Source organism: Aulonocara stuartgranti, assembly GCF_965226115.1.
Source record: "Aulonocara stuartgranti genome assembly, chromosome: 7".
Taxonomy (NCBI): domain Eukaryota; kingdom Metazoa; phylum Chordata; class Actinopteri; order Cichliformes; family Cichlidae; genus Aulonocara; species Aulonocara stuartgranti.
In genome coordinates this window covers 17682668-17698058 of record NC_138945.1, presented here as the reverse complement: position 1 = coordinate 17698058, position 15391 = coordinate 17682668, and the positions used below count along the sequence as shown (strand labels likewise).

The 15391-nt window shown below is 39.9% G+C and overlaps 1 protein-coding gene and 1 long non-coding RNA gene across 3 annotated transcripts in view; one reads left to right on the top strand and one right to left on the bottom strand.

Annotated features, from left to right (window-relative positions):
• fibcd1b (fibrinogen C domain containing 1b) overlaps nt 1-15391 on the top strand; it is a 123934-nt gene that overhangs the window by 21911 nt on the left and 86632 nt on the right. The window contains exon 2 of one of the 2 annotated variants that reach the window (XM_082542362.1): nt 7368-7451. The exons of the other annotated variant lie outside the window; for it this stretch is intronic. Within the exon in view, the coding sequence (XP_082398488.1) occupies nt 7368-7451 (84 nt within the window). The remainder of the gene's footprint in view (nt 1-7367; nt 7452-15391) is intronic. 2 annotated transcript variants of the gene reach the window in all.
• Nucleotides 1-15391, bottom strand: part of LOC309711856 — a 33296-nt gene that overhangs the window by 9562 nt on the left and 8343 nt on the right. The gene's annotated exons all lie outside the window — the stretch shown is intronic.

Genomic DNA, 15391 nt, shown 5'->3' with positions numbered 1-15391 from the left:
TTGCTTTGGTGATATGATGACAAAGAAGACAGTGAATGTGAGATTGGGCTTCACAAATAAACCTGACTTGTCTTGACTTGAAATTAAACTTTAATGTGCAAGACGCAGGTCAAGTAAGGAGGATTTGAGCATGATTGCATAAAATGTCAAAAACATAATGCTCATGCACATATGCACATCAAGAGGGGTGTATTCTATTGGAGATTATACATGCACCAGTCATGCTTTGTTGACAGCAACAGCATCCTAATTGCACACACAAACACAAGAATATCTTTGGTAAAGGCACACCTTCACCATTCAATAAATTATTGTGGAGTGAAAAGGATAGATTTATAGTGCTTTTCCTGTTACTCTCGTCAGGAATAATCAAAATAATTCTCATCAAGGACTCCTCACAGCTGAACTTCACCAGCTTGCTTGTCTTTCTTCGTCCTTTCTACTCCCACTTCAATTTTTCTCTTTGAAATTGCAGGCCACTTAGAGTTGTGATTGCTGTTGCAAGAACAGTTAAGTGCACAAGCACAATCATGCAAGGACAAGAAACACACTTACCTGGGCACGCAAGTACACTCCTACCTGGATGCACAAGCACATTCACTGATACCCTTATGAACTTCATGCAGACACACACATGCGCACGCACACAAATAAGACGCATCATTAAAAAGCAAGATGAATCTCCACCCCACAGTGTTGCTACTTTAATAGCAGCGTGATAAGAAGGCAGACACTTCCTCAAATAGGCAAAAATGAAGAGCTGCGTCTCCTTAATGTATACATTTGCATATATCACTACGTGTAAACCGTACAGGCACTCATAAATAATACATGCATGTTAGGGATACTGGTGTCCTGCTTCATGGTACAGCTACCCTGCAGAATGACTAATGACTGTAGCTCAAATAGCACTACTGGGTCCCCTTACTTGTGTGTGTGTGTCCATGCATGTGTGTGTCTGCCCATCTATCTCTCTGTGTATGTCTATGTTTGCGACTGCGTTCGCACAAAGGGGGTATCCTACATCTTAAAAATTTGACCTTGGCAAGGAGATCAGATTTTGATGCTGATGGCACAAGACAAATGTAGCGTTTGCTCCTTTACTCGTGTTAGAGGATATGTGCATGCATGTGTGCGTGTGTGTGTGTGTGTGTGTGTGTGTGTGTGTGTGTGTGTGTGTGTGTGTGTGTACATGTATGGCAGTGCACGAGTAAAAGATGTGATGGTTGAGTGCTATCGGGTGGCAAGTGGTCATGTTCACTCTCTCTCTGAGGGGATGCTGTGCTGCAGTGGATATTGGTCTTCTAAGGTCAGGGGGTTAACTCAGCTCTCCGTAACAAAACTATAGTTGTGCCATCATAAAACACACAAAACCATTATTTTAAGGACACCAGCACCTAATCAATTTCACCCTGCTAGATATTTGTTAATATGATTACTTCCATACATCTTCAGTCCTGCATAAATAACAATGGGAAGGACAAGATCCATGAAAGATGGATATTGGGTGGTGGTTTACTGGGACTCAACAGATAGCTTAACATTTGGACCAGTGACTGGGTACAGTAAGTTCTACCCCCATACTGACACTCTGGCTGACTTCTGTAAGTAGATGATGATAGCAGATCATCTGCAGACATGATACAGTGCAGCTTTGGGGTGTCTTTTCTTTTAGTTAAAGTTGGAAGCTTCCTTTCATCTCAGGTAAGCATCTGTAAGACCATTAATCATCATTATTCTGGCAAGGCCGGCCTCAGAACTTGTTGAATTTTAAATGTAAGTCCCTGAATTAATGATTAGACAATGTTTATTTTGTTGGGTTGTGACATTTGAATCCTCAGAAAGAAAAAAAACAAAACAAACCCTCAAGAAATAAATGACCGTAAATTTAAAAAAAGAAAAGATTCGGATTAACTCCCATTTAAAACAGCCCCAAATTATCTTTAAAATCCAAGAACTTAATGAGTTCTTTGTGATTTTACATTGCCATATTTTAATGTAAAATACACTCAAAAATGATTCAATGCCCTCATAAACAGGACGCAATTGTGTGAGTAAAACACAGCTGATACAAATGTATATAAAATCAAAAGTGTATCTATTCAGATAAATAATCATTAAGGAAAAAAAGCTTCATATAGACTGAATGTATATCAATCAAGTAGATTTGTTTTGATGAGATTCTGTTAAATGTAATGTTTTACATTGTATAATATATCTACATGTAATCAAATTACTTTAAGTCATTATTTTGGGTATTAATATTTCCTTGTGGGTTTGGAAAATAACTTGTTGAAATAACTGCATGAATTGTTATTAAGGTATTAAAATGTTAGATTAAATGTATATTTTTAATACTAATCTGTCTCATTATAGATTTCAAGGTGTATTATAGTTTATCTTCTTAAGATCTGATTACAAGCTAGAGAACATCACAATTTATTTTGGAGGAATGGCACAAATTTATACACTTAGTCATTATTTTCTCACTAATAAAGTTTCCGTTTGGTTTTGAGTGTTGTTTGGTATAGCAGTGTCTACAGAGAATGCACACTTAAGTAGATAATCTCTTATATGAAACACTGCTGAACTATGTAAGGGCGTTCACCCCTACACAATATCCTTCTGCTTTTCATCCTGCTTTATATACCCCCTTTTTCTGCTTTTTTCATCATTCTGTCCCCTCATTTACCAATCTGCAAGTCCCATTAAATGATTTGTAAGCCCACAAGTGAATATATGCAAAGCCTCTTTTACTCCATCAGCTTAGTGAGCACTAGGCTAAAACACACCTTGCTAAAGTCCCTGTCACACAGTCTCACGCAAAGGTATTCTGCAAAGCGAACTAATTATCCCAAGAACAACACGTTCACACAATCCAAATATTCTTAGATAGACTGGGGATACTGGCCTAAAATATTTATATTCACACACTATCCATGCACTCATGCAAATACATAGGTACGCTTATTGAAAAAGCACACACGTACACATTCAGGCACGCCCGGGATAAGTCTGAGCCCTCTCTGTCTTATCGAGACGTGCCTCATCAGATAGGATTCTGCTTGTAAGGTCCAACCAATAAAAAGCCCAAATATTCCATTAAGTGTAAATCCTCTCCGCTGGTGGAGCTTGTGGAGTCAGTTTAGGACTAGACAAACACTGCCAAGCAGTCATGTCCAAGCTGGGACCACTGCCAACAAGAAGCTCCACAGATATTGGTGTGTCACTGTGGGGCACGTGCGTATATGTTTGTGTGCACGGGCAGCATGAAACCCCAATGTGAGCATTAGCAGGCAGGGGAATGAACAAACTAAAGCTCTGATCCATGCTGCTCAGTATAATGGAAAGGCAGAGTCTCAGGAATCTAAGTGGGTTGCAGCTGCAACACATAAGCTTTTGTTCTGTGTGTATGTGTTCACATGTGATGTTTTTATAAATTTTTTTCCCTTTTGCAACAAAACTGGAGTACACGTTGTGCCCATGTGTGTTGGTGCACACAAGCATTTACGCATTTTGTATACTCACAACACATTTGCCTGCTTTTTATTACTAAAATGAATTTGTAAGACACACAAATTCAGTAGCTTTCACTCTACTATGTAGCTGATTTGTTAGTGCGTTGGTCATATCACTGTGGAGTCTGTGTTTATTTAGTAACGCAGCTCTGTAGCTCTCTGTGTACTGCACAGACAGCTGCAATGTTTTAGGCAGAACAGACATAGATTTCTATCACTGACCCTAAGGCTGCTCATTAGAATTCTGCACACCTCTCTCAAATCTCCCGCTTCCCCCATCCACCCACCCTTAACTTTTTTCTCTCTCTCACTACCTTCCTTTATTTCTTTCTTGCTGTCTTACACCCTGGAAATGAATGCTTAGAGCAAAAAGGTGAGCTATTGGTTAGCCGAGATAACAATGACTGTGTGAGTAGCATACGCGGCAAGTCGCAGCTGACAAAACATACACAAAGGCAAGCAACGCTGCACAACTGCATACATGTAACTGCTGTTTGCATGTTTACAACATGCACTTTCACAGCTACTATATTTGAAATATTAACATTAAAAAGCTCAAGGCATCCATCATACCTGCATTAATCTGAGAGAATTATCAGCAGTCTCCCAACTTTAAGTGGATTTCAAGACTCTTTTAAGTGTGGCTTTTTCAGAAGGCCCACACAGTAACTGTGTGGCTTTGTATAGCTGCCACACTTGCCCCCCATAAGCAGCCATTTCCACATTTAGAAAGCTTAATGTTTAGAGATTTCTCATTTGAGGTCATAAGCCCATTGCTCCAGAGTTAGCCATATTGAGCGTCTTGCTGCCACCAGCTGCAAGTGTAAAATGTGTATTCTGTCATTGGTTGACAAGTAGTTGCCCGAGGTTGCCCATATGGAAAAGATATATATAAATCTTATAAAGTTTGTATCTGTCTTGTGTGAAACTTGTATGAAAAACATACAAGAGTGAAAACAGATATAAGATCCCTTGAAAAATTATATAAATTGAACTTGTATTTTTTGGATACTTACTAAAACAATATATGAAAGTAATGAGAAAGTGGCCACTTTCACGAGTAAAACCTTATATGATTCACTATATGGAGTAGGCCACATCTTATGCAAGTCTTTTATAAGTTTTTGCTATTTCTTTTCCATATGGTTGTTGACTGACACTAGGTGAAATTGGTTGCAAACTTATCTGCAATCACTTGCAAACTGCTAGCTAAGCTACTTGAAAAAGTGGACTTTTATTTTGATGGGAAAAGTTCTCTGTGTCTATTTTGTGTCGCACTTTTCACAGTTTCACTACAACCTTAAAAGTAGCTGCTCAGTGTTTTTCCACGTTTGTTTTGGGGTTTTTTTGTGGACTTTGGATGACTGTGCCAATCTCCGACCAACCAAAGCAATTCCAAAGAGGCTTTTGCCACATCTTTCTTTAGTGTCAGGGAGTCATTGACTTGTCAGCAGATGTAGGTGACTGGGGCTTTTAGCAGTCGATTTCCCAGCAACTGCCATCAACCTCCAGCAACCACTCACCAGCTGGTAGGGGAATACATATTTTTCCCTGATGACCAGTGGTTTTTAGTTGGTTGTAGATGGGTCTCTAGGTTTGTGTGACTGGGGCCTTAATCACTTGGCCACATGTTCAAAAACAGAGCAAGTTAATGGTATGTCGTTAGAAGTCATGTGTCTGCAAAACCACCATATGAGTTATGAGCATCACAACAGTCAGACAAATCAAGTTAGCTTAACAATTAGCACACAGATAGTTCTAAGGCCAAACCAGAGGTAAAAAATGAGTGTGGGAGGGTGGACATGCCATGTCTGCTGAATATAAGAGTCAGTGGTTCTTTGCCAAACCAAAGCAAAACTTAACCAAACCCAACTTACTTCACCCCCTGGTTACTGAAAATTAGTACAGCTCTAAAGTGATCTTATAATACTGCTCATAACAGGTGTAAAGACATATAGTCTTAGTCATATAAATTCACTAATGAAAATCTTATGACACCAGGCTTGGATAGAAAACTCATTTTGATATATTAATTGCTAATGTTTGCTGCATCCATTCTTAAGTACTCAGCTGGGATTGGGGATGTGTGCTTTTGTGTTGGGGTTATTGTCCCTAGCTAATTGAGCAATTCCAGTGGGGGAGGAGTAGTGTTTAAGGTCATGGAATAACGTGGTCTCTGGAAGCAGTTAGAAAGCTCACACTTCCGTAATTACTCTGCTTTTATCTGTGTAGCAGCTAGAACCGCTAGACAAACACACATATAAGCAGCACTAGGCACATACTGTATCCTGAAGCATGTTCAAATTTCACACTGCACACATTTACCTGTATGAATAAGTGCTGCTTGCACACAGTGTTTTCCCCGCATGCAGTTAATTAAAAGTTACTTTTTGATATTTTCTATTTTAGAAGAAACTCTGTCCATGATTTCTGGAAATTGAACCTGTCATAAAAACTGAATTTAATGATACGTTTGAGATGTAAAGGAAACGTTTGAAAAGTCATGCTGAATATTTATACTGACATTGGATTGGGTAATGTGGAATGACAGGATGCCACATCACTTGATGGAAATGAAAATGATGAATCTACTGTACAGAAGGCTGAATTCGGACATCCCGAAAATCAAAGTGGAAAAATGATGCAGCAGACTCCATTTTGACAGACCTGAACAGTCTGAGGTGCAACCTGGCAGCGTTGGACGGCCTAAAACATAAAGTTCCAGAGGTGTTCGATTAGATTTAGGTCTGGCAAGTGTGGGGGTACAGTCATTGGTATCAATTCCTTCAATCTCCAGGAACAGCCTGCACACTCCTACCACGTGAGGCTGAGCATTGTTGGACACCAGGTGGAATCCAGGACCCACTGCACCAGGATGAGGTCTGACAGTGGGTCCAAAGATTTCATCTCGATACCTAATGCCAGTCAGGGTGCCGTTGCCCATTGGCTGTAGAGGTCTGTGCGTCCTTCCATGGTTATTCCTCCCCTGATGATCAGTGACCTACTACCAACCCAGTCATGCTGAATGACGTTACAGGCAGTATAACATTCACCATGGTTATCCAGACTCTTTCAGGTGTGCTGAGGGTGAACCTGCTGTGATCTATGAGAAGCACAGGGTGCAAGTTTTGGCACCAATTGTGGTATTCTATGGCAAATGCCAATCTGGTTTCATTGTGCTCTGCAGTGACCATGAAGCCCTTTAGAGGATGTAGGTTCCTCATAAAGTCTTTTTCTGATTGTTTTCTCAGACACATTAACACCAGTGGTCTGTTGGAGGTCATTTTGTAGTTCTGACAGTGATCATCCTGTTCCTCCTTGCAAAAAGGAGTAGATGCTGGTCATGCTGATGGGTTAAGGACCTTCTATGGCTCTGTCCGGCTCCCTTAGAATAACTGCCTGTCTCTTGAAATCCCCTCAATCCCCTCAAGGTCCAATGTGCTAGGACCTTTGCACCCTCTGTACGGTCCAGATTTCAGCTCACAGTACCAGTAGTGACACTGGCCCTAGCCAAACAGTCAGAAGGGATGAGGAGGGAAAAAGTCAGTGGCCTCCACCTGTAAAACCATTCCTATTGTGGGTGCTCATTGTTACCCCTCTAGTGCACCTGTTTTTAATTTCATTAACACCAAACCTCTGCTGCCAGATCAATATCCTACAAGTTTAATTGACTTGATGCTAAACCCTGATTAAAAAGTATTCCTTTACTTGTTTTCAGGAGTATATATCCAAAGCCTGTGCGTCTATGCATGTATGTGTGTGTTTGTTTGCATGTGCACGCATGCTTGATTGCACATGTGACTTGAACAAACGCCAACACTAGTGGCCCTATCTGTTTGTCCCATGCAGACGTTCTGTGAATGTGTGCCCAGCTCCTCTCAACTCAAACATCGCTGGTCAGATTCAGAAACAGCCAGGGAGACCCCAGCTAAGGTAAGGCCCCGTTATCACAACATGTACGCACATGTATACTTGAGCAATTTGTCTTTTTAACTGGTTGAATTTACACAAATCAAACAAATTATTTTGGCTAGAGTTTGAATTAGATTTCTGCAGAATAATATGTAAGTTGATATGGGGACTAGCAAACACTGACGTGGATAGAAATGGCTAAATAAAAATAATCCAAACTGATATAATGTATAATATTATAATGACACAAATTAAATCCCCTTATTTCTTCCTCTATACTACGTGCACTGCTGTATACACTACCATCCACCATCCTCCTTTTTAGTCAAATCAGGGGCAGACATTGAATAGTTACTTGCTCACCTGTGGAGGAGATTATGTTTCACCGACAATTATTTTTTTAATCACCAGCCACTATCTCACTCCTTTAGAAATGAATCGTTGTGTGTAACACATTATATTTTGCCACTGAGAAGCAGCAATTGCACAACCTCAGCTCAAATACCCAGACGCACAAGAGGAAGATGGATAAGACCCTGCAGATACTCTGAACTGAGAGGGGAGGTCATGGCTACACTGGGAAATGGAGCCTGATTGTATAGCAGATTATAATGAAGAAACTGCACTGAATGCTGTTATGAGTCAGATTCAAACCGCCAGTGAATGAAAGGAGGGTGGAAATGGTGAACATGACTTCTTTTAAAACCAGTCCGTGCATGCCAGTTTAGCTTCAAAATATTTTTGTACCTTTCTGCGTGTATTAGTTTGGCAGCTCCAACGTGAATGTCTTCTGTGTATACATCGATTTGTGTCAGCATGTGCGTGTTTGTGTTTTGAGAAGAGGGAGAGAGGACGAGAGAGTGAGGATGCTTGGAAGAGTTTTGCTAGTTTCCTGCTTATCTAATGAGCAGGCAAAACCTTTTGTCCAAGAACTGTCTGCCAGTTCTCCTGCGTGGGAGGACATCATTTCCACAGAGAGGAATTCTCTCTAATTCTCTGCCTCTTCTTTCCGATCTATCTATCAGAATTCCCCAGTTCTCCTCTCAAATCCCATGGTGTGGCTTGAGTACAGAAAGGAGAGGACGTGAAAGTCAGCCACTAATTACAGAGTGGTCTCCTGCTGTGAGATCGAGAGTCTCATTTACAAAAAAAACCTAACTGTTAAGAGGCTGCTTGCATCCTGTTCTCACTGTCATTATGCCACTACAAATCTCAACCTGAGGTGGGAGACCGTGTACTCCAATGGGGCATGAAGCAGGTTGCTGTTTCATTTCATTTTTACTGACCATCAAAACACAATGCAAAAGAAAATCTCTGGCTCCAGAAACATTTTGGTTGGTTAATAATGCATAAAAAAAGGTTAAATTAGCCACCTTTGTTTCTAAAGTGGAAAAGATGCCTGGTTAGTTAATTTCTTTTTACACTTGCTCTGTTTTCTATTTCTTTTCTGTTGTCTTATCCCTATGCCATGTTTATTACTGGGAACATTGTTTGCCACAGCACAATAAAAAAATAAAATCATAAAATTATAAGATCAACTTAACTGAATAACCACCTTGTTGTTGAGCCAGTGCGTTTCTACAGACCAAAATATTACCTGTAAACAGAAGAATGAGTGCATTTCCTGTGATTATTCTTCTGTTGAAAAATAAATAAATCCTCATCCTGTACTTGTTTGAGCAAACATCCTATAATGACACATAATTATGTTATTGTTAAGTGACCTCGTCTTTTATTGACATTGTAAGTTGTAGGAAAAATTGACATCCAAAGTAGTAGAACTTCCCAGGAGAAAAAAGGCCTTAACAAAAAAAAGTCAGCAAACCTTTTAATCTTTTTTTTTTAATTTGATTTGATGGAATACGTGTGTGGTGAAGTGTGGTTTGTGCAGGGGTGGGGTGGAGCAGTGGGTAACTGCCAGGGTATCCAAAAAGAACTATAATAAAGCACTGTTGACTGTGACACACTGAGTGAGTTGTGTCCTGTCTTCACAACATGCAATTTTGATGATTTTTGGTAATGGTTCAAAAAACTTTTCAAATAAGTGTCTATGGGCATTTCGAGATGGTGCTGAGTAACACACTTCTACAAGGACTGTGTCTCTATCAGTGAACTGAGAGGTTTTCAGCAGTATTTCAGCAAATGCTTCCCAACAATGCAGTGTCTGTGGGCAGGAGGGTGAAATCTGGATTGACAGATTAGCAAAACACAGAACTTTAACACTGAACTGCACTTTTGTTGATTCATTGTTGTATTCATAAACATGAAAAACAGATTCTGCAGTCACGTTAGGGAAAATGGTGGTTTGAGATTGCAGCAACACCAAAGTTACTGCAACCATGTGCAATGAATTTGTGGTTTTGTTGCCCTTTGAAAATGTTTCTTTGAAGACGAACGGCAGGTATGTGTATGAGTGATCAAAGCAACTTTGGTTCATCAAACCAGCAATAGAGCAGCAATAAGACAGACTCAATAAGACTGAATTAGATTAATAACACTTAATAAGACACAGAGTTGAATGTTAGATAGCAAGCACTTAGATGTAGAAAAAAGTTCTTATATAAATGTGTGTGAATGAGACATGTTATATGAAGTGCTCTGAGTGCTCAGAGTAGAAAAGCACTATGTAAAAACCAGCTCATTTACCATAAATGAACTGGTAAACACAAAAGTAGAGATTCCTAAAAAAATAGGATTATTGTACAACAGCAATTTCATGGCAACGTAACATAGGCACGTTCTTTTATAGAAACCAGTTGGCAACTAGTTAGGTCGAGTTGGGAGTCTCTCCACATTTATATATTATATGCCAATTATAATTGGCATATAATATAATTATATTATATTAGCCTTAATTTTTCAAGACTAAATTATTATTACAGATTCGATTATTGTCTAGTTACGGTTCAACATGCATGAAACACATCTACTCCTCTGTGTTCTGAATATGTTTTAATGTATAGAGGTCTGCCTGTCAGCATAACTATGACTATCATATATCTTTTCCATTCTACGTTAATAATCAGTGTGCTAGCAATGAATATTTAGTGTAGTGCCAGTGATAGCTTTCACTGATGTCTTGGCCCGCTAGCGATAGTACTCAGGCAAACCGTTCTAATGTTACGTTGCTGTCATTCTGCAGAGCAAGGCCATTATACACATTATGTACGACACAGACACCCCTCTGCACACACATCCATAGACACAGCCAAGCCCAGTGAGTTAAAATCACTGAGCCGCACCTCATACAAACTGGAAAAAAGAGAAACACAGTTTTGATATGTAATGAAAGATTTTAAGGTAAATTCTAAGTATAGTCATAAGGCCTACATGTTGAATTAGAGCAAGCAAACGAAAAAAAAATGCTATGTGCAGTATTATTCCCCTGGAGCTCATTTCTACGATGATGTATATGGGTGAAAAAATAAAGCAATGCGCCAGTTTTTTTTATGTTCTTTTTCCCAAAAAAGCATTATGGTCAAATTATGTACAGTGGGGCAAAAAAGTATTTAGTCAGCCACCGATTGTGCAAGTTCCCCCACTTAAAATGATGACAGAGGTCAGTAATTTGCACCAGAGGTACACTTCAACTGTGAGAGACAGAATGTGAAAAAAAAATCCATGAATTCACATGGTAGGATTTGTAAAGAATTAATTCGTAAATTAGGGTGGAAAATAAGTATTTGGTCACCTCAAACAAGGAAAATCTCTGGCTCTCACAGACCTGTAACGTCTTCTGTAAGAAGCTTTTCTGTCCCCCACTCGTTACCTGTATGAATGGCACCTGTTTGAACTCATCATCTGTATAAAAGACACCTGTCCACAGCCTCAAACAGTCAGACTCCAAACTCCGCCATGGCCAAGACCAAAGAGCTTTCGAAGGACACCAGGAAAAGTATTGTAGACCTGCACCAGACTGGGAAGAGTGAATCTACAATAGGCAAGCAGCTTGGTGTGAAAAAATCAACTGTGGGAGCAATCATCAGAAAATGGAAGACATACAAGACCACTGATAATCTCCCTCGATCTGGGGCTCCACGCAAGATCTCATCCCGTGGGGTCAAAATGATCATGAGAACGGTGAGCAAAGATCCCAGAACCACACGGGGGGACCTGGTGAATGACCTGCAGAGAGCTGGGACCAAAGTAACAAAGGTCACCATCAGTAACACACTACAACGGCAGGGAATCAAATCCCGCAGTGCCAGACGTGTTCCGCTGCTGAAGCCAGTGCATGTCCAGGCCCGTCTGAAGTTTGCCAGAGAGCACATGGATGATACAGCAGAGGATTGGGAGAATGTCATGTGGTCAGATGAAACCAAAGTAGAACTTTTTGGTATAAACTCAACTCGTCGTGTTTGGAGGAAGAAGAATACTGAGTTGCATCCCAAGAACACCATACCTACTGTGAAGCATGGGGGTGGAAACATCATGCTATGGGGCTGTTTTTCTGCCAAGGGGACAGGACGACTGATCCGTGTTAAGGACAAAATGAATGGGGCCATGTATTGTGAGATTTTGAGCCAAAACCTCCTTCCATCAGTGAGAACTTTGAAGATGAAACGAGGCTGGGTCTTCCAACATGACAATGATCCAAAACACACCGCCCGGGCAACAAAGGAGTGGCTCCGTAAGAAGCATTTGAAAGTCCTGGAGTGGCCTAGCCAGTCTCCAGACCTCAACCCCATAGAAAATCTGTGGCGGGAGTTGAAAGTCCGTGTTGCTCGGCGACAGCCCCAAAACATCACTGCTCTCGAGAAGATCTGCATGGAGGAATGGGCCAAAATACCAGCTACTGTGTGTGCAAACCTGGTAAAGACCTATAGTAAACGTTTGACCTCTGTTATTGCCAACAAAGGTTATGTTACAAAGTATTGAGTTGTATTTTTGTTATTGACCAAATACTTATTTTCCACCCTGATTTACGAATAAATTCTTTACAAATCCTACCATGTGGATTCATGGATTTTTTTTTTCACATTCTGTCTCTCACAGTTGAAGTGTACCTCTGGTGCAAATTACTGACCTCTGTCATCATTTTAGGTGGGGGAACTTGCACAATCGGTGGCTGACTAAATACTTTTTTGCCCCACTGTAGGTCTCCATGCAACTATGTGTCCATGTGCAAATATGCAGTGAACATTAAGTGGCATAAATGTGTGTAGTGTATCTAGTGTCTAGTTGTACAGTATGCAGTATGTTGCAAAATATTACATATTAGGACATAATAAAAAATTATCTGGTCATCACCAGCTCTTAAATTAGATAACAACAGAAGACACATTATACGGTCTCATTACTTATTTAACTAAAAAAAAAGTACATTTGAAAAATTAGTACACCAGAAGATTCAGAACTTTTAGCAACAGTAACTAGATGGCTTTAGTCTGTCACATCATTGTGGAGGAATTTGAGCCCATTCATTACAATGTTGTCTGACTTTATTGAGGTTTGTTGGGATTCATTTATGCACAGCTCTCTTAGGGCCCTGCTATCCAGTCGTTAAGTGATGACGTGACGAATCCTACTTCCGGGCCTAAAGTAGTCTGCGTTTAATATGGCTTTTGTGTTGTTAACATGTTTAATGCTTTGTATTTTCTTCTATTTAATCTCAAAAAGCTCCTAAAACAGTCAGTGATCACTGTTGACCTCCCTCGGCTTTTATTACCACTAATCATTTATTTAAGCTCAGTTTTTAAAACCTTAGGATGTAACTACAGCCCAGTCCATGCAGCAGTATATGAATGACTAACCTCCTATTGTGGATGGATTATCTCAGTTGTTCTCCTGGCTGAAGTTTGGTCCTTTTACAGCATCCTGCCATGCGATTACATTTGTTCCTGACCACCGAGAACACTAACGTTAACTTTTATCGAGTGGGAAAAAAGTTAGCTTGTTTATATTACGCTAACATAGCTGAGTCGCTAGCGGTCACATAGCACATCATTATATATCAGCTAGCCAAACTTCAGTAACCCTACAAACGTCACTGCTGTTTAGTTTTCTGTCTTCATTTATGTTGGAAGTGATAACAGAGCTGTACGCTTTAATTTGTTTCCAAAACCCCGCAGTCTTGACATGCTATATTGCATTTAGATAGAAGCTAGCGAGCTAACTTCCTGCTAACTTCTAACTCCGTTAAATGTCATAAATTCTGTTTTCATTGATGCCTGGATGTTAAACTCAATTGTTACACCTGGTAGAACAGAAGTCTGATCATTTTATTAAAGATGAAAGACTTTAGACAGTTTTTCAACTCTCAGTAATGCCATAGTGATCGTTTGATATATGGACCTGCAGCAGAGTTTAGGCCCAGACACGGCTAGTGACGTCAGACTTAACGACCGGATAGGAGTTCTGTCAAGTTTAGGTCTGGACTTTGACATCTTGGTTCTGTTCTTTTTCAGCCATTTCGCTGTAGATTTGCTGGTGTCTTGGAAATATTATTATTATTGTCCTGTTTGCCAACCCACTTTTGCCCAAGTTTATTTGTCACACAGAAGCTCCCACATTTGACTCTAGAATATGTGTGAGTTCAAGGTCAACAAGTAGCTCCGCAGAGCGGATCAGCCACTAACCAGAAGGTCAGTGGTTCGATCCCAGGCTGCTCCAGTCTGCATGTCAACCCCATGTTGCTCTCCAATGCATCCATCGGAGTGTGAATGTGTATGAATGTTAGGCACTTAAGCTTAGAATTGCTTGTGTGAATGGGTGTGATTGGGTGAATGAATTAGCTGCATAAAGCGCTTTGAGTGCTCGGACAGAGTAGAAAAGCGCTATATAAGAACCAGTCCATTTACCATTTAACTAAGGGACTGCAAAGTGCTCAGGTCCTGTGGCTAAAAAAAACTAGTCCGAATCAACATGCCTCCACCACCATGCTTGACAGCTGGCTTGATGTGTTTATGCTGACATGCTGTGTTTGGTTTTTGCCAAACATATTGGTGTGCATTAAAGCCAAAAATTTCCACTTTCATCTTGTGTGTCCAAAGGAAACAGCTTTGCAAATGTAACCTTTTTTTTCTATGAGCATTATAATTTATTGAGCTAACTGAGGCTTAAAAAGTCTGAGATGTAGCGCTTTGGTTTTTTGTGGTCCTTTGGAAATAGGCTCATTACCTTCCCAAACAAATGGGGAGGATATAAGACCGTAATGAAGTAGCAACTGTTTCTTAAAGATCATTGCTAATGTCTTTCTTCCTTGGCTTTGTGTTAAAACACCTGAATGCCTCAGACCCACAAAACTGCTGCTTTTACTCAAGTGCTCACACTTTTTGATGATTAGTTAATCAAGTGTATTTGATTAGCAGCACCTGATTGCTTCTTACCCTCTTAAAGCAGTAAAGGTTTTTGTTTTTTTTCAGTTCCTGCATTTTGGCTAATTTTTGGTTAAATAAATAATGTCATAGTGAAATATGTCACATGTTGTTCATCTGAGAGCATCTTTTTTCCCATTTCAAAATCTGCTATGGACTTTTTTATTTTGTCCCAATGTGTAAAACCTTACTATTGAAAGAGGGTGTACTTTCTTTTTACCATACCTGTACACCAGTTAACACCCTTAACCTACTAATGTTGAGATCCTCATCATTTTTACCTGTCAGGGCATGGTTGCCCATGCCCTGTAGGATGATGCCTTATAGCATGTTCTGAAGCATCCCATCCCTCTGATGCTAAATCAAATTGGGTATTAGAAAGTATGGAGGCCTGGTACCCTCTGACACTTTAGCTGTCAGTAGTTTTAACAACATTGTTTATCATTACATCTGTACAGCAACTCATTTTAAAAAAATTTACGCAAGAGAGTTTTTGCAGCGACAGTGATCACACACATGTGAATGGTATCTCAAAAACAAAAGCCACATTAAGGTGCTTTAGTAAGCAATGATTCATGAAATTTCACTAAATGTAATCAACAGATTCTACTGGAGACAGGAATTAAAAAGAAAATAATAAAATAA